A 21,160-nucleotide genomic window follows, 5' to 3' on the forward strand; every position below is an offset into this window, starting at 1 on the left:
TTCTGTGTGTTCTACAGTATAACATGTATGTACTGTGTGTTCTACAGTATAACATGTATGTACTGTGTGTTCTACAGTATAACATGTATGTACTGTGTGTTCTGCAGTATAACATGTATGTTCTGTGTGTTCTACAGTATAACATGTATGTACTGTGTGTTCTACAGTATAACATGTATGTACTGTGTGTTCTACAGTATAACATGTATGTACTGTGTGTTCTACAGTATAACATGTATGTACTGTGTGTTCTGCAGTATAACATGTATGTTCTGTGTGTTCTGCAGTATAACATGTATGTACTGTGTGTTCTGCAGTATAACATGTATGTACTGTGTGTTCTGCAGTATAACATGTATGTACTGTGTGTTCTGCAGTATAACATGTATGTACTGTGTGTTCTACAGTATAACATGTATGTACTGTGTGTTCTACAGTATAACATGTATGTACTGTGTGTTCTGCAGTATAACATGTATGTACTGTGTGTTCTACAGTATAACATGTATGTTCTGTGTGTTCTGCAGTATAACATGTATGTTCTGTGTGTTCTGCAGTATAACATGTATGTACTGTGTGTTCTACAGTATAACATGTATGTACTGTGTGTTCTGCAGTATAACATGTATGTACTGCAGTATAACATGTATGTACTGTGTGTTCTACAGTATAACATGTATGTTCTGTGTGTTCTGCAGTATAACATGTATGTACTGTGTGTTCTACAGTATAACATGTATGTTCTGTGTGTTCTGCAGTATAACATGTATGTACTGTGTGTTCTGCAGTATAACATGTATGTACTGTGTGTTCTGCAGTGTTAAACATGTATGTACTGTGTGTTCTGCAGTATAACATGTATGTTCTGTGTGTTCTACAGTATAACATGTATGTACTGTGTGTTCTACAGTATAACATGTATGTACTGTGTGTTCTACAGTATAACATGTATGTACTGTGTGTTCTGCAGTATAACATGTATGTTCTGTGTGTTCTGCAGTATAACATGTATGTACTGTGTGTTCTACAGTATAACATGTATGTACTGTGTGTTCTGCAGTATAACATGTATGTTCTGTGTGTTCTGCAGTATAACATGTATGTACTGTGTGTTCTACAGTATAACATGTATGTTCTGTGTGTTCTGCAGTATAACATGTATGTACTGTGTGTTCTGCAGTATAACATGTATGTACTGTGTGTTCTGCAGTGTTAAACATGTATGTACTGTGTGTTCTGCAGTATAACATGTATGTACTGTGTGTTCTACAGTATAACATGTATGTACTGTGTGTTCTACAGTATAACATGTATGTACTGTGTGTTCTACAGTATAACATGTATGTACTGTGTGTTCTGCAGTATAACATGTATGTACTGTGTGTTCTGCAGTATAACATGTATGTACTGTGTGTTCTGCAGTATAACATGTATGTTCTGTGTGTTCTGCAGTATAACATGTATGTACTGTGTGTTCTACAGTATAACATGTATGTTCTGTGTGTTCTGCAGTATAACATGTATGTACTGTGTGTTCTGCAGTATAACATGTATGTACTGTGTGTTCTGCAGTGTTAAACATGTATGTACTGTGTGTTCTGCAGTATAACATGTATGTACTGTGTGTTCTACAGTATAACATGTATGTACTGTGTGTTCTGCAGTATAACATGTATGTACTGTGTGTTCTGCAGTATAACATGTATGTACTGTGTGTTCTGCAGTGTTAAACATGTATGTACTGTGTGTTCTGCAGTATAACATGTATGTACTGTGTGTTCTACAGTATAACATGTATGTACTGTGTGTTCTACAGTATAACATGTATGTACTGTGTGTTCTGCAGTATAACATGTATGTACTGTGTGTTCTACAGTGTTAAACATGTATGTACTGTGTGTTCTGCAGTATAACATGTATGTACTGTGTGTTCTACAGTATAACATGTATGTTCTGTGTGTTCTGCAGTGTAACATGTATGTACTGTGTGTTCTGCAGTATAACATGTATGTACTGTGTGTTCTGCAGTATAACATGTATGTTCTGTGTGTTCTGCAGTGTAACATGTATGTACTGTGTGTTCTACAGTGTTAAACATGTATGTACTGTGTGTTCTGCAGTATAACATGTATGTACTGTGTGTTCTGCAGTATAACATGTATGTACTGTATGTTCTGTGTGTTCTGCAGTGTGAGGACCTGGTGGACCCTGACAGCGGACTGGAAGGTCAGCCAGCCTGTGACCTCAGAGCGGTGGGGAAGAAGTTTGACAAGGGTGTCTACACCACCTTGGTGAGTCTGAGGTCACATGACATCAAACTAATGCTGCTGATTGGTTGGTTGAGCGGGGAAGGACCGGGGGACACACTAGACTAGAGCCTTGTATTAGATCATAAATAGATAGATCAAAGATAGATAGATAGATAGACATAGATAGATAGTTCAAAACGCGTCGCACTGCGACGCGTTTTGAACTTTTGTGTGACATAGAATGGCGAAAAAAGTTAAAATTCTGAGAGACAGTATATGTAATGTGTCTCTGGAGTGAGTGTGTAAATATAATGGCCCTCTAGTCTACATCATCACAGTTGCCCACCGGCCACCGCTGGATTAGAGAGTTGCATCACCTCGGGGGCAGGAAACGGAGCCGGTCACATGGTTCATGTAAACTGTAAATAGTGACAAACGCTCATAGACTCTTAGACTCTTAGACTCTTAGACTCTTAGACTCATCCAGTGTGTTCTGTAAACTTTCAGTTCAGGGCTTTGTCACTATTCACCAATAGATGCCTCTCTAAAACATTGATTCTCAAAGTGGGGTCCGGGACCCCGAGGGGTCATTGAGGGAGTTCCAGGGGGTCCCCAGCCAAATGATTGATTGTTGGGAACCAAATGGACCTTAAGGGTCTAACTCTGAGTGTACAAATGTAACCAAAGGGTCCATTTGGTTCCATTTGTACACTCTCAGAGTTAAATTAACATTGATTTTACAATATAAATTGGGGGCCCAGAGATAGAAATACCTTTCAATGGGGGTCCGTAGTCCTAATGCATGTCAAACTGGGGGTCCTTTAAATTAAAATGGTTGAGAATCACTGCTGGAGCCGTAAAAATCTTCTCTTATGGGGGTCCCTGGCATGCATATCTTTTCATATGGGGGTCTGCGGGCTAGAGGGTAGCACGGGTCCGCCCGGAACCGAATACCCGAGCCGAGAACCGAGCCGGTTGTCCCTCGGGGTCGGATCAGTTCCAATTGCCACGGTTCTCGGTCGGATCCATTTGTAATGGATGGACCTGTGTGGACCCGACGACCAGCTTTTTATTATTATTATTATATTAATCTCTTTAACCTTCGGTTTTAAAATGAGACCAATGCGTTGTAATTACGCTCCCAAATCCATATCGCCTGTTCTCTCATAGTTTAATGTTAACAGCCGATTGAAACGCAGCCAACCTCATGCGCACTGCACTGCTGTTAAATAATACCAAAACAGTCGCCCCAAAACAGTCGCCCCAAAACAGTCGCCCCAAAACAGTCGCCCCGGGCAAATCCGGCGGTATTCACCTGGTATTCTTAAACGTAACCTCAGTAAACTATGTCTAAACCTAACCTTATTCCTAAACGTAACCTCAGTAAAACGGTGCCAAAACCTAACCTTATTCCTAAACTGAACCTCCGTAAAACTATGCCTAAACCTAACCTTATTCCTAAACGTAACCTCAGTAAACTATGCCTAAACCTAACCTTATTCCTAAACGTAACCTCAGTAAACTATGCCTAAACCTAACCTTATTCCTAAACGTAACCTCAGTAGACTATGCCTAAACCTAACCTTATTCCTAAACGTAACCTCAGTAAACTATGCCTAAACCTAACCTTATTCCTAAACGTAACCTCAGTAAACTATGCCTAAACCTAACCTTATTCCTAAACGTAACCTCAGTAAAACGGTGCCAAAACCTAACCTTATTCCTAAACGTAACCTCAGTAAACTATGCCTAACCCTAAACTTATTTCTAACCTTATCCTCAGTAAAACAAATACAAGAAAATGGGAGCGAGTTTTCTGTAGTTTTTTTAGCGGGCGAAACCAAAAAAAAAAAAACCGGGAAGACGTAAATTGGAGCGTCGTCTGTGTGGACTGTGGAGCATCATGTTTATGGATATAATATGAAGGGAAAGACTGTATAAAGTCGGCGAAATGTTCTCTGTCTGTCTGTCTGCAACACAGCAGAAAGCATGCGACGCAGCTATAGTCTGTAATTACTCTGATGCGGCGGGGGGGGGAGCAGGAGCTGACTGACACACATGGCTATGTTACGATAAGGTTGGCAAGTGAAATGTAGTTTTATTGTTTTGACCTTTTTCTTGTTATTGCTCACAAAGTGACAAAGTAGTAATACAGGTTTACATTAATAACACAGTGAAACGTAAACTTAAATTATATAAACATGGAAAAATGACGCCAGTGCAAAATCAATAAATAAATATAACAAACTAACCTATGCTTTGAAACCCCTAACCTAACCTCTACCAAATCAAAATTACATTAATTCCCTAATCTAAGCTAACTTCCCTAATCTAAACTGAAACATAATGGTGGCTGGTTCACAAAAAGCTGGCACTGGTGGTCAAACAAACTCAGAATGATGGTTAAACTTACTCCTTTAGAATCTCAACACTACTTCAGTAGGTTCAACTTAAACAGGGTGCAGCTTGAATAGGGTGTCAGAGCACACAAAATACAGAGGGCTACCAAACTTTTAGCACCCAAAGTATTGACTTGAGATGTAATGGACAGCATGTAGAAGCACTGACAGCTACCACAGCACACAGGTGCTGCCAGCTCTTAAGTAGGGGAGGAAGGCGTCCTCTGATTGGTCCATCTCCTGATTGAAGGTCTCCTCCCAGCCAGGTCTTCTCCTCCCATGCAGATCCTGAGCTGATTGCATGAGTCAGTGGACTACCAGAACTGTGCAATGCATAGAATACTATAGAAAAGAACCCTCACACCCTCACATGTAACAGAATACCACGCTGATTTTAGCAATAAATGAGCTCCGGGTCCAGTATGGGTCTGAGACCCGGTCAGACCGGGTCTAATACATTTCTCCTCGGTTCGGAACGGGTCCAGTTTGCCTCGGTCTCGTTTCGGGCCGGGTCCACCCATCCCGGGTCCGTTTCGGACCGGTTCCAGTCAATTAGAATGTTTTCTCGGTTCCGTTCGGACCAGTCCAATTGTCCACTGGTCCGTTTCGGTTCGGATCCCATTTTTTGGACCCGTGCTACCCTCTACCGCGGGCTAATAAGTGTACATTCTGGGGTCCTCGACATGAAAAAGTTTGAGAACCACTGCTGTAGAAGACTGGCCCGATGAAGTGAACGGAGGCCCAACTCTCCTTATATGGCTCTGGGCCACACACATGGAAACATAAACAAATGAACAGTTGCAACACAGAGCTCTGTCATTGTAACCATGACAACACAGAGCTCTGTCATTGTAACCATGACAACACAGAGCTCTGTCATTGTAACCATGACAACACAGAGCTCTGTCATTGTAACCATGACAACACAGAGCTCTGTCATTGTAACCATGACAACACAGAGCTCTGTCATTGTAACCATGACCACCGTTTGATGAGGTTCAGTGAGACAGGCTTCATAACATGAAACAAACAGCAAGGTGGTGAATACAGCTTAGAGAGAGACTGGATAAAACCCTGATAAATAAATAAATACAGAGTTTATATCAACCCAGGATGATAAATAAAATATATTTATCATCCTGGGGTGATGGATACAGTACATACATAAGACTATCTATCATCCTGGGTTTAAACCTGCTGTCTACTTCTGTTTCTTCCCCCCAAGTCTATGTAAAGAAGGAAAGGACATAAAGTCTAGGTTAAGAAGGAAAGGACATAAACATCACTTTCTTCTTCTGGTAATTAATTCCATCTGGCAGCTCTGACAGAACTCTTTCCTTCTCCTTTCCTCTGACCTATGACCCTACTGTATTTAACCTGTAAATAACTGCTCACCAACCGAGCAATGGCCCTCATTTATCAATTGAACGTACAAACCAGCTTATATTTGAGCCCAGGAATTAGCTTACGGCCACGTCCAAGTGAGATTTACCAAGCAGGTGTACCATAAGGAAATATAACACAAATAAAACAAAAATACAACCGCATTCGTAACAGCACAAGTCCTGTCAATAGCACGATGTGTCAGCAGAATGTGGAATGTCTGGGGAAGAAAACAAATCTGCTATTTTTGACTAAACCCAAAGGTTGTATGTTGGGGTTAAAGTGGTCTGTTGGTTTGGCTTGTTATTGTTTTACACACTGAGGAAAACCCCACATCTGACCCAGTTCTAGGGTCAACTCAGGACAACATTCTGAAGTCTCTGAACCCACTTAAACCTTTGGAGTTGGTTTCACTTCAGGACCACGGCTTGGAAAAAACTAAACTAAACCATCTTTCATCCCTGACTGTATCCCACCTAAACTAAAGCCAGTCCAGCTGTTTTAATAATCTTTATTTTTACTTTTCTTTTTAGATGTATTGTGCTGCACTGCAACCCAAAATGTCCCCAAGGGGAACAGATGCATTTACTACAGTTTAGTTTTGTTCTCGCGTTTGATCTCCTCTATCCCCGTCTCAAAATATTTTGTTCCAGGGACCCCCCCCCCCCCAGAAGCAAATATTGGAGTTAAAAATGTATTGCACACATTGTCAAGATTTTTCTAAAATAGCAGATCTGCAAACTCATAGCGCAGGACTTGGTGCTGCGCTATGAGCTTGTAGATCTGCGTATAAATGTGATAACTCTGACAGCCCTGCTGACCATCACTATCATCATGTTGTCTCCTCAGAAAACCTTCCATGAGGATGTAGTTCAGGTGGTGAGAAGGAGACTGGAACAGGAAGACCATCTACCTGAGGAGGAGAGACCTACTGCCCTGGCACGCTCCTACTATTTAAAGGTACAATATGTTACAACCTACTGACACACTCCTACTATTTAAAGGTACAATATGTTACAACCTACTGACACACTCCTACTATTTAAAGGTACAATATGTTACAACCTACTGACACACTCCTACTATTTAACGGTACAATATGTTACAACCTACTGACACACTACAACCTACTGACACGCTCCTACTATTTAAAGGTACAATATGTTACAACCTACTGACACACTACAACCTACTGACACACTCCTACTATTTAAAGGTACAATATGTTACAACCTACTGACACACTACAACCTACTGACACACTCCTACTATTTAACGGTACAATATGTTACAACCTACTGACACACTACAACCTACTGACACGCTCCTACTATTTAAAGGTACAATATGTTACAACCTACTGACACACTACAACCTACTGACACACTCCTACTATTTAAAGATACAATATGTTACAACCTACTGACACACTCCTACTATTTAACGGTACAATATGTTACAACCTACTGACACACTCCTACTATTTAAAGGTACAATATGTTACAACCTACTGACACACTCCTACTATTTAAAGATACGATATGTTACAACCTACTGACACGCTCCTACTATTTAAAGATACAATATGTTACAACCTACTGACACGCTCCTACTATTTAAAGATACAATATGTTACAACCTACTGACACACTCCTACTATTTAAAGATACAATATGTTACAACCTACTGACACACTCCTACTATTTAAAGATACAATATGTTACAACCTACTGACACACTCCTACTATTTAAAGGTACAATATGTTACAACCTACTGACACACTCCTACTATTTAAAGGTACAATATGTTACAACCTACTGACACACTACAACCTACTGACACACTCCTACTATTTAAAGGTACAATATGTTACAACCTACTGACACACTCCTACTATTTAAAGGTACAATATGTTACAACCTACTGACACACTCCTACTATTTAAAGATACAATATGTTACAACCTACTGACACACTCCTACTATTTAAAGGTACAATATGTTACAACCTACTGACACACTCCTACTATTTAAAGGTACAATATGTTACAACCTACTGACACACTACAACCTACTGACACACTCCTACTATTTAAAGATACAATATGTTACAACCTACTGACACACTCCTACTATTTAAAGGTACAATATGTTACAACCTACTGACACACTCCTACTATTTAAAGGTACAATATGTTACAACCTACTGACACACTACAACCTACTGACACACTCCTACTATTTAAAGGTACAATATGTTACAACCTACTGACACACTACAACCTACTGACACACTACAACCTACTGACACACTCCTACTATTTAACGGTACAATATGTTACAACCTACTGACACACTCCTACTATTTAAAGGTACAATATGTTACAACCTACTGACACGCTCCTACTATTTAAAGATACAATATGTTACAACCTACTGACACGCTCCTACTATTTAAAGATACAATATGTTACAACCTACTGACACACTCCTACTATTTAAAGGTACAATATGTTACAACCTACTGACACACTCCTACTATTTAAAGATACAATATGTTACAACCTACTGACACACTCCTACTATTTAAAGATACAATATGTTACAACCTACTGACACACTCCTACTATTTAAAGGTACAATATGTTACAACCTACTGACACGCTCCTACTATTTAAAGATACAATATGTTACAACCTACTGACACGCTCCTACTATTTAAAGATACAATATGTTACAACCTACTGACACGCTCCTACTATTTAAAGATACAATATGTTACAACCTACTGACACGCTCCTACTATTTAAAGATACAATATGTTACAACCTACTGACACGCTCCTACTATTTAAAGATACAATATGTTACAACCTACTGACACACTCCTACTATTTAAAGATACAATATGTTACAACCTACTGACACACTCCTACTATTTAAAGATACAATATGTTACAACCTACTGACACACTCCTACTATTTAAAGATACAATATGTTACAACCTACTGACACACTCCTACTATGTAAAGGTACAATATGTTACAACCTACTGACACACTCCTACTATTTAAAGATACAATATGTTACAACCTACTGACACACTCCTACTATTTAAAGATACAATATGTTACAACCTACTGACACACTCCTACTATTTAAAGGTACAATATGTTACAACCTACTGACACACTACAACCTACTGACACGCTCCTACTATTTAACGGTACAATATGTTACAACCTACTGACACACTCCTACTATTTAAAGGTACAATATGTTACAACCTACTGACACACTCCTACTATTTAAAGATACAATATGTTACAACCTACTGACACACTCCTACTATTTAAAGATACAATATGTTACAACCTACTGACACACTCCTACTATTTAAAGGTACAATATGTTACAACCTACTGACACACTACAACCTACTGACACACTCCTACTATTTAAAGATACAATATGTTACAACCTACTGACACACTCCTACTATTTAAAGATACAATATGTTACAACCTACTGACACACTCCTACTATTTAAAGGTACAATATGTTACAACCTACTGACACACTACAACCTACTGACACACTCCTACTATTTAACGGTACAATATGTTACAACCTACTGACACACTCCTACTATTTAAAGGTACAATATGTTACAACCTACTGACACACTACAACCTACTGACACGCTCCTACTATTTAACGGTACAATATGTTACAACCTACTGACACACTACAACCTACTGACACGCTCCTACTATTTAACGGTACAATATGTTACAACCTACTGACACACTACAACCTACTGACACACTCCTACTATTTAAAGATACAATATGTTACAACCTACTGACACGCTCCTACTATTTAAAGATACAATATGTTACAACCTACTGACACGCTCCTACTATTTAAAGGTACAATATGTTACAACCTACTGACACACTCCTACTATTTAAAGATACAATATGTTACAACCTACTGACACACTCCTACTATTTAAAGATACAATATGTTACAACCTACTGACACACTCCTACTATTTAAAGATACAATATGTTACAACCTACTGACACGCTCCTACTATTTAAAGGTACAATATGTTACAACCTACTGACACGCTCCTACTATTTAAAGATACAATATGTTACAACCTACTGACACGCTCCTACTATTTAAAGATACAATATGTTACAACCTACTGACACACTCCTACTATTTAAAGGTACAATATGTTACAACCTACTGACACACTCCTACTATTTAAAGATACAATATGTTACAACCTACTGACACACTCCTACTATTTAAAGATACAATATGTTACAACCTACTGACACACTCCTACTATTTAAAGATACAATATGTTACAACCTACTGACACGCTCCTACTATTTAAAGATACAATATGTTACAACCTACTGACACGCTCCTACTATTTAAAGGTACAATATGTTACAACCTACTGACACACTCCTACTATTTAAAGGTACAATATGTTACAACATACTGACACACTCCTACTATTTAAATATACAATATGTTACAACCTACTGACACACTCCTACTATTTAAAGGTACAATATGTTACAACCTACTGACACACTCCTACTATTTAAAGGTCAAACAACCAGTTTATTTTGTATTCGTTTCATGTTTATCTTTAGTTTTATTATAATATGGGGGTTATTTGTCTAGATGTCAGAACAGATATTACATGACACTAACATCACTTTGTGAAGGCAATTAACTGAGTCTCTGCAGAACGCCCAGACTAACTTAACTGAGGAACTCCCTGCAATACTAACACACAATCCAGATGGATTGAAAACGTCTAGGATGTGATGTCAGACTGTTCTCGTGTAGTAAATACATCTGTTCCCCTTGGGGACATTTTGGGTTGCAGTGCAGCACAATAAATCTAAAAAGAAAAGAAAGTAAACATAAAAGATGATTGAAACAGCTGGACTGGCTTTAGTTTAGGTGGATACAGCCAGGTATGAAGGATGGTTTAGTTTTTGTTTCTTACAAGCCGTGGTCCTGAAGTGAAACCAAGATGGGGTTAACTGGGTTCACAGACTTCAGACAGACAGTTGTCCTGAGTTGACCCTAGAACTGGGTCAGATGTGGTGTGGTTTTCCTCAGAGTGTAAAACAGTAACAATACCAAACCTACAGACCACTTCAACCTCAACATACAATACCTATTCTTGGGGTTAGTAAAAAAAATAGCCGATCTTCAAGCTCACAATGTGTTGCGTTGCGTTTAGAGCTTGTAGATCAGCGGGTCCAGTTTACCAGGTGTAGAAGGTTTAAGTGGTTCATAAAAACATTTTGAAAATGTGTGCAAATCTTTGAATATGTTTTTTAAAGCGAAAATGTTTAACTCAAATCTTTGCATCTGGAGATTCTACAAATGAAAAAAAAAAACGTGTTGCTACAATATCAGTGGTTCTCAAACTTCAAAGATTTGCACACATTTTCACGTTTCTTTAAAAAAAATAGCAGATCTACAACTCGGTGCCGCGCTATGAGCTTGTATATCTGCTATTTTTGAATAGCCAAAGAAATGTTAAAATGACACACAGATGCAATGTGTGTCATTTCCTGTTCCTACGGGCATCAGATCCCGTAAGAACAGCGTAGGTTCTCCTACGGGAACCGCTGCCGGTCATCAAATGATTGTCTTAGGAATGAGACACAAACTAAACAATATCCATGAATTCAAGTCTCCATGGGGTGACTAATACATAGAAACAAAGTCATTTTGGGGCTGAACTATCCCTTTAACCCATTGAGACCGGCAACGCATCTGTGTGTCATTTTTAGATTTCTTTGGCTATTCAAAAAATTGCAGATCTACAAGCTCATAGCGCGGCACAGAGTGCCGCGCTATGAGCTTGTAGATCTGCAATTTTTTGAAAATTCGTGGCAAAATCTTGGATGATTAACTTTTTTTAAGCGAACATTTGTAAAATATTTAGTTCCAGGAAAATAAAACCCCCAGAAGCAAAGATTTGAGTAACAAATGTCCGCCAAAAAAAAGGGGGAAAAAATCACTATTTGCACAACTTTTCACGATTTAAAACAAATAGCAGATCTACAAGTTGTAGATTTGCTATTTTTGAATAGCCAAAGAAATCTAAAAAAAATTACACAGATGCGTTCCCGGTCTTAAAGAGTTAATGGATTAAAGTAGTTGCTGAGCTGAAGAGTTATATAAAAGTTGTGTATATAAAATGCATCTGAATGGCCTTCAGAGCATGCAGGCTTCACTGCTCTGTGTGTGACTGTAGCTGCAGAGTCTGTGGGAAGCCAGACACTTAATCAGCTGAAATCTGTGTTTCATCATCAGCTTCTAGAAGAAGTCTTCAACTGGTTCAACAGTCAAGACCCTAAAGTATGGGACCCTCGCACCAAAGACATCACCACGTAAGTAACCCGTCCCCCATGGAGCTGCTTTGTGTTAGTTGATGTTTTCCAGTGGCTGATAAGAGGGCTATCAGTCCATGTATCTGTTTACTACTGATACTGTACTAGACGGATCAGCTGGATGGTAAAAGTAGCGTTGTTTGGTTCAGGGGTAAACATCATACGTTCTCTGTTTAGCTTTGTGTACTTTTGGTGAGAGCCGAGAACCTTCATGTTTATACAACCTTTACGATTGAGAAAGAACGGTAATGCCTGATAAGTGATTTATACTTGGTCATACAGCGTTGCGTGCTGTGAGCACTATTGAACGTCAGAGCATAACTTAGGCAATAGTAGAATGTTTTACACAGGAACTGATATAGATATGTGGCTTGTCGGGAAATGTAATCTTAACACTAGCAGATGCAATCTTTGGAAAAAAAACGTTTAATCACTTGTGTGAGTAGTTCCAGGATGAACTGATGCGTTAAGCAACACCAATGCTTTTCAAATTGTGCAATTTTGGGGCGAGATGAGACGAGTGAAATGGGGATCAGTAACGATTTCACTGGAACATGGCTTCATGCTCATTGTTGGATTCAGAATTGGATGTCATTTCTGACATCAGAAATTGGCTGAAAAACCCCAATGCACTCATATGGTGATATGCTAACAATGCACTCATATGGTGATACGCTAACAATGCACTCATATGGTGATACGCTAACAATGCACTCATATGGTGATACGCTAACAATGCACTCATATGGTGATACGCTAACAATGCACTCATATGGTGCTACGCTAACAATGCACTCATATGGTGATACGCTAACAGTGCACTCATATGGTGATATGCTAACAGTGCACTCATATGGTGATATGCTAACAGTGCACTCATATGGTGATATGCTAACAGTGCACTCATATGGTGCTATGCTAACAGTGCACTCATATGGTGCTATGCTAACAGTGCACTCATATGGTGCTATGCTAACAGTGCACTCATATGGTGATATGCTAACAGTGCACTCATATGGTGATATGCTAACAGTGCACTCATATGGTGCTATGCTAACAGTGCACTCATATGGTGCTATGCTAACAGTGCACTCATATGGTGCTATGCTAACAGTGCACTCATATGGTGCTATGCTAACAGTGCACTCATATGGTGCTATGCTAACAGTGCACTCATATGGTGCTATGCTAACAGTGCACTCATATGGTGCTATGCTAACAGTGCACTCATATGGTGCTATGCTAACAGTGCACTCATATGGTGCTATGCTAACAGTGCACTCATATGGTGCTATGCTAACAGTGCACTCATATGGTGCTATGCTAACAGTGCACTCATATGGTGCTATGCTAACAGTGCACTCATATGGTGCTATGCTAACAGTGCACTCATATGGTGCTATGCTAACAGTGCACTCATATGGTGCTATGCTAACAGTGCACTCATATGGTGCTATGCTAACAGTGCACTCATATGGTGCTATGCTAACAGTGCACTCATATGGTGCTATGCTAACAGTGCACTCATATGGTGCTATGCTAACAGTGCACTCATATGGTGCTATGCTAACAGTGCACTCATATGGTGCTATGCTAACAGTGCACTCATATGGTGCTATGCTAACAGTGCACTCATATGGTGCTATGCTAACAGTGCACTCATATGGTGCTATGCTAACAGTGCACTCATATGGTGCTATGCTAACAGTGCACTCATATGGTGCTATGCTAACAGTGCACTCATATGGTGCTATGCTAACAGTGCACTCATATGGTGCTATGCTAACAGTGCACTCATATGGTGCTATGCTAACAGTGCACTCATATGGTGATATGCTAACAGTGCACTCATATGGTGCTATGCTAACAGTGCACTCATATGGTGCTATGCTAACAGTGCACTCATATGGTGCTATGCTAACAGTGCACTCATATGGTGCTATGCTAACAGTGCACTCATATGGTGCTATGCTAACAGTGCACTCATATGGTGCTATGCTAACAGTGCACTCATATGGTGCTATGCTAACAGTGCACTCATATGGTGCTATGCTAACAGTGCAGCGTGACGAGGCGCTCGTGCGTTCACGTGTGGCGTTTTTATCTGCTTGCTGAGAGCTGAAATATGTTCAACTCTGTGCCTTGCTGGACACGGCCCCTTAGTCTCAGTGTGGCTGGCCAAAGCGAGGTTATATAGTCAAATGCCTCACAGTCGTCAAGTCCAGGCTGTGTCTTCCTGCCAATCTCTGCTCTGAACCAGGGATCCACAGTCAGGCACAGTGTAGTGCATACATGGGCAACTGGCGGCCCGGGGGCCACATGCAGCCCTCACCTTCACTTAATGCGGCCCGAGTAACCTGACTGATATATTGATTTCAGATGTTTACAATTCCAGACATACAATCATGACCTGCTTTAATTACTTCAGTCTACATTATTAGTTTAATGACCTTTTTATGTCCATTGTATTTGTATTTACTAAATGTAGTTACTAAATGCATTTGAAATTAAATAAAACATTTACTTTTCACAATTCCAATTCATAAATACCAAAAAATAATTCAGTATTCCAATTCCAAAATAGCAAAAATAGCAGATCTACAAGCCTAAAGGCGGTTACACACCGGCGAATATGCGAATATACGCAAAATTCGGACTCGTTCCGAATAATTAAAAGACGCTTTTTTCGCTCCGCGAAACTAGTGTGGAAGCTTGCATTGACTTTATAAGGTTTTTAAAAAAACCGTAATATTCGCATGAAAAAAAACGCCCCGGTGTGTAAGGGCCTTAACACGTCACAATGCGACACATTTTGAGCTTCAGTGTGACATACTAGGATGAAAAAAGTTACAATATGGAGATAAGAGGTGTCTGCCCGACAATATATGCAATGTGGCCCTCTGGAGTGAGTGTGTTAATATACTGTAGTGGCCCTCTGGAGTGAGTGTGTTAATATACTGTAGTGTCCCTCTGGAGTGAGTGTGTTAATATAGTGTCCCTCTGGAGTGAGTGTGTTAATATACTGTAGTGTCCCTCTGGAGTGAGTGTGTTAATATAGTGGGGCGGCTGTGGCTCAGGAGGTAGAGCAGGTCGTCCATTGATCCGTGGGTCGGCGGTTCGAATCCCAACTCCTCCTGTCCACATGTCGAAGTGTCCTTGGGCAAGACACTGAACCCTACATTGCCTCCAATGATTGGGTCGGCGCTAGCTTGCCACCATTGGTGTGTGAATGTGGGAAAGGTGAGGACGCTGGCGTGGACTGTTCGCCGCTCCACCTCCCAATGCCCCCCCCCCCCCCCTGTATGAATGAATGAACCACTGTAAAGCGCTTTGAGTAAGTTTGAGTACTTAGAAAAGCGCCATATAAATGCAATTCATTATTATTATTAATATAGTGTCCCTCTGGAGTGAGTGTGTTAATATAGTGTTCCTCTGGAGTGAGTGTGTTAATATAGTGTCCCTCTGGAGTGAGTGTGTTAATATAGTGTTCCTCTGGAGTGAGTGTGTAAATATAGTGTTCCTCTGGAGTGAGTGTGTTAATATAGTGGCCCTCTGGAGTGAGTGTGTTAATATAGTGTTCCTCTGGAGTGAGTGTGTTAATATAGTGTTCCTCTGGAGTGAGTGTGTTAATATAGTGTTCCTCTGGAGTGAGTGTGTAAATATAGTGTTCCTCTGGAGTGAGTGTGTTAATATAGTGTTCCTCTGGAGTGAGTGTGTTAATATAGTGTTCCTCTGGAGTGAGTGTGTTAATATAGTGTTCCTCTGGAGTGAGTGTGTAAATATAGTGTTCCTCTGGAGTGAGTGTGTAAATATAGTGTTCCTCTGGAGTGAGTGTGTAAATATAGTGTTCCTCTGGAGTGAGTGTGTTAATATAGTGTTCCTCTGGAGTGAGTGTGTTAATATAGTGGCCCTCTGGAGTGAGTGTGTTAATATAGTGTTCCTCTGGAGTGAGTGTGTTAATATAGTGTTCCTCTGGAGTGAGTGTGTAAATATAGTGTTCCTCTGGAGTGAGTGTGTTAATATAGTGGCCCTCTGGAGTGAGTGTGTTAATATAGTGTTCCTCTGGAGTGAGTGTGTTAATATAGTGTTCCTCTGGAGTGAGTGTGTTAATATAGTGTTCCTCTGGAGTGAGTGTGTTAATATAGTGTCCCTCTGGAGTGAGTGTGTAAATATAGTGTTCCTCTGGAGTGAGTGTGTTAATATAGTGTTCCTCTGGAGTGAGTGTGTAAATATAGTGTCCCTCTGGAGTGAGTGTGTTAATATAGTGTCCCTCTGGAGTGAGTGTGTAAATATAGTGTTCCTCTGGAGTGAGTGTGTTAATATAGTGTTCCTCTGGAGTGAGTGTGTAAATATAGTGTCCCTCTGGAGTGAGTGTGTTAATATAGTGTTCCTCTGGAGTGAGTGTGTTAATATAGTGTTCCTCTGGAGTGAGTGTGTAAATATAGTGTCCCTCTGGAGTGAGTGTGTTAATATAGTGTTCCTCTGGAGTGAGTGTGTTAATATAGTGTTCCTCTGGAGTGAGTGTGTAAATATAGTGTTCCTCTGGAGTGAGTGTGTTAATATAGTGTTCCTCTGGAGTGAGTGTGTTAATATAGTGTTCCTCTGGAGTGAGTGTGTAAATATAGTGTTCCTCTGGAGTGAGTGTGTAAATATAGTGTTCCTCTGGAGTGAGTGTGTAAATATAGTGTCCCTCTGGAGTGAGTGTGTTAATATAGTGTACCTCTGGAGTGAGTGTGTTAATATAGTGGTCCTCTCCATCATCAAAGTTTCCCACTAATAATATGAAGTTAAATAACCAAATTAAATCAATCCATCCATTCCGCTTCATGAAACACTGTCTGTCTCGCCTCCTTTCCACCACAGGGGGACGCTGTCCCAGGCCGTTCAGCCCCCTACCACGGAGCATGTGTACGCCCAGTGGCGTGAGAGGGAGGAGCAGAGGGCCAGGGTCCCTCTGGGGGTCCCGCTAGGAGGGAACAAAGTGCCCCCGATAGAGATCAAGCAGGAAGAGGTCTCCTCCCCTCTGTCCAGTGACGCAGCCAATAGAAACCACTTCAAGAACAGCAGAGCCCTCAGGCTGAAGTACAAAGGTAAGGAAGGAAATAAACTACATCATTGTGACAGTCAATTCCTATATAAAAGTTACAGTAATTTGGGGAAATGCTCCACTGTGTCTGAACTACAGTGAGTTACTGTGTTGTTTGAGGCACTATGGTGGCCAGGTCCTTCCAGGCAAAATATGTCAATTCATATAAATGAAAATCACATTTTTTTTGGACTATAAATGCCCCCGTAAAATGTAGCTTAATCATAAGGTGATGTAATTTTGGTAGAACATTTTGGGAGGCATTTAGGCGGGCATTTTTGTCCTTGTAGAGCAGAGCCCTCAGGCTGAAGTACAAAGGTAATGAAAAAAAAAAACTGAAAACTGTTATGATAGTAATTTTGGGAAATTTACAGTGAGTTACTGTATTGTTTGAGGCACTATGGTGGCCAGGTCCTTCCAGGCAAAATATGTCAATTCATATAAATGGAAATCACCCTTTTTTTTTACTATGAATGCCCCTGTAAAATATAGCTTAATCATAAGGTGATTTTGGTAGAACATTTTGGGAGCAATTTCTTCCACCTTTATTTTCTGATTTGTTCGTTTTTTATGATTTTCAGGCGGGCATTTTTGTCCTTGTATATTTCCAGACCCTGTTGAGCTGTGTGTGAAGAATGTCTGCTTCTTTCTATTGTTATTGTTTTACTACTTCAACTCCAACAAATCCCATTCCACAATGTCTGTGTAGGGAAACGGGGCCGGCTGTCCAAGGCAGACCTGGACACGGGGTGGACCAAGGATGACGAGAGGCAGTGCTCTTTGTGCAAGAAAAATGGAGATGCCAAACCTAATGTAAGAAGCAGAACAATGGGACATGATGGAATGATGTGTTTATGTTCTGAAATGCTCGTACTCATGGGACTTACTGTTTTGTGTCAAAACATGCAGAAAAGATACTGATAAGTAATGCAAAAATAACAATAATGATGAAACCCATTTAGGAGTGTAAAGATTATCCATTGTGAATCAGAAAAGTGTTAAGATGGCCTCCAATGCACTGATCCAACCTGACTGATGCAATTCAAATTGTTTTTTAAAAAGATTACAAAAACTGATTTATCAGCTCTAGTGTTTATCCTCAACTGTAATTATAATTAATACAAATATAACGATAAGCCCATATTAGGGGTGTGGTTTCTATCCATGAATACCACAAGTGTAAAGGATACAATTTGAATAGTTATAAGAAATGTAAAAACATTTCAAGTGTGTGCATGCATTCAACTGTACCATTGACTGTATTGTTTACATAACCATGGGCAACATGTGTACGAGGATATTTAGAAGTTCTGTATCCTCAGACAGGAAAAGATGCACATCCGTATCGACTCTCATTCATCTCTTTGTGTGTGTGTGTGTGTGTGTGTGTGTGTGTGTGTGTGTGTGTGTGTCCACAGGAAGCGGGCAGGTTGCTGTATCTGGGTCAGAATGAGTGGGCTCATGTCAACTGCTGTTTGTGGTCAGCTGAGGTCTTTGAAGAGGACAACGGCTCTCTGCTACACGTACACAGTGCTGTCACGAGGGGACGTCTAATGGTCAGTTTATAACTCTGCTACATGTACACAGTGCTGTCACGAGGGGACGTCTAATGGTCAGTTTATAACTCTCTGCTACATGTACACAGTGCTGTCACTAGGTCTAATGGTCAGTTTATAACTCTCTGCTACATGTACACAGTGCTGTCACTAGGTCTAATGGTCAGTTTATAACTCTCTGCTACATGAACACAGTGCTGTCACTAGGTCTAATGGTCAGTTTATAACTCTCTGCTACATGTACACAGTGCTGTCACTAGGTCTAATGGTCAGTTTATATCTCTCTGCTACACGTACACATGGGTTAAAGTTCCCAGTTAACACTGATTTCAGTCACTTGGATTCCATGTCTTTCTGTTGGCTAACTCTTGGCTTTCTCTAAAGGATTATTTGTAGTTAGTCGTGTGTTATGCACTGATAATAGCAGATCTACAAGCTCACAATGCATAGCACTGTGACACATTGTGAGCTTGTAGATCAGCTATTTTAGGTATGCGACACAGCATGCAACCAAGTATAAACCAGGTGTAACCCTAACCTGTGACTTTGGTGAGGTCAAAGTTATGTGAATTGATCAAACGATAGAATACATGTTCAGAAGCATCTTCAGCATTTTGATCATTATTTAGGAAACGAGGTGCTGTTTCCTTCCTTTATGCCAGATAGATTTGAGTGTCACTCTTCCCTTATCTGAACGTTGTGATTGATCTTTAACTGAACATTGTGATTGATCTTTAACTGAACGTTGTGATTGATCTTTAACTGAACATTGTGATTGATCTTTAACTGAACGTTGTGATTGATCTTTAACTGAACATTGTGATTGATCTTTAACTGAACGTTGTGATTGATCTTTAACTGAACATTGTGATTGATCTTTAACTGAACGTTGTGATTGATATTTAACTGAACGTTGTGATTGATCTTTAACTGAACATTGTGATTGATCTTTAACTGAATGTTGTGATTGATCTTTAACTGAACGTTGTGATTGATCTTTAACTGAACATTGTGATTGATATTTAACTGAACGTTGTGATTGATCTTTAACTGAACGTTGTGATTGATCTTTAACTGAACGTTGTAATTGATTTTTAACTGAACATTGTGATTGATCTTTAACTGAACATTGTAATTGATCTTTAACTGAACGTTGTGATTGATCTTTAACTGAACGTTGTGATTGATCTTTAACTGAACGTTGTGATTGATCTTTAACTGAACATTGTGATTGATCTTTAACTGAACGTTGTGATTGATCTTTAACTGAACATTGTAATTGATCTTTAACTGAACATTGTGATTGAACATTGTAATTGATCTTTAACTGAACGTTGTGATTGATCTTTAACTGAACGTTGTGATTGATCTTTAACTGAACGTTGTGATTGATCTTTAACTGAACGTTGTGATTGATCTGAACGTTGTTGTTGTTTCCTCCAGCGGTGCGAGCGCTGCAACCAGACGGGCGCCACGGTGGGCTGCTGCCTCACATCCTGTCAGAGTAACTACCACTTCATGTGTGCTCGCTCCCGACACTGTGTGTTCCAGGACGACAAGAAGGTGTACTGTTACAAACACAGACACCTGCTCAGTGGAAAGGTATTTACTGTTACCCTACACTCTAAAACTACTGTTACAAACACACACACCTGCTCAGTGGAAAGGTATTTACTGTTACCCTACACTCTAAAACTACTGTTACAAACACACACACCTGCTCAGTGGAAAGGTATTTACTGTTACCCTACACTCTAAAACTACTGTTACAAACACAGACCTGCTCAGTGGAAAGGTATTTACTGTTACCCTACACTCTAAAACTACTGTTACAAACACAGACCTGCTCAGTGGAAAGGTATTTACTGTTACCCTACACTCTAAAACTACTGTTACAAACACAGACCTGCTCAGTGGAAAGGTATTTACTGTTACCCTACACTCTAAAACTACTGTTACAAACACAGACCTGCTCAGTGGAAAGGTATTTACTGTTACCCTACACTCTAAAACTACTGTTACAAACACAGACCTGCTCAGT

At 39.9% G+C, this 21,160-nt stretch overlaps 1 protein-coding gene across 1 annotated transcript in view; it reads left to right on the forward strand.

Annotated features, from left to right (window-relative positions):
* kmt2bb (lysine (K)-specific methyltransferase 2Bb) overlaps nucleotides 1-21,160 on the forward strand; it is a gene marked incomplete at its 5' end in the record, with an annotated part of 102,254 nt that overhangs the window by 52,525 nt on the left and 28,569 nt on the right. The window contains 7 exons of the mRNA XM_080427181.1: nucleotides 2,190-2,291; nucleotides 6,881-6,991; nucleotides 12,401-12,477; nucleotides 17,341-17,567; nucleotides 18,273-18,376; nucleotides 18,982-19,119; nucleotides 20,563-20,721. Of these exons, the coding sequence (XP_080283307.1) occupies nucleotides 2,190-2,291; nucleotides 6,881-6,991; nucleotides 12,401-12,477; nucleotides 17,341-17,567; nucleotides 18,273-18,376; nucleotides 18,982-19,119; nucleotides 20,563-20,721 (918 nt within the window). The remainder of the gene's footprint in view (nucleotides 1-2,189; nucleotides 2,292-6,880; nucleotides 6,992-12,400; nucleotides 12,478-17,340; nucleotides 17,568-18,272; nucleotides 18,377-18,981; nucleotides 19,120-20,562; nucleotides 20,722-21,160) is intronic.

The sequence above is a fragment of the Gymnoscopelus braueri genome, assembly GCF_963280865.1.
Source record: "Gymnoscopelus braueri genome assembly, chromosome: 4".
Classification (NCBI taxonomy): domain Eukaryota; kingdom Metazoa; phylum Chordata; class Actinopteri; order Myctophiformes; family Myctophidae; genus Gymnoscopelus; species Gymnoscopelus braueri.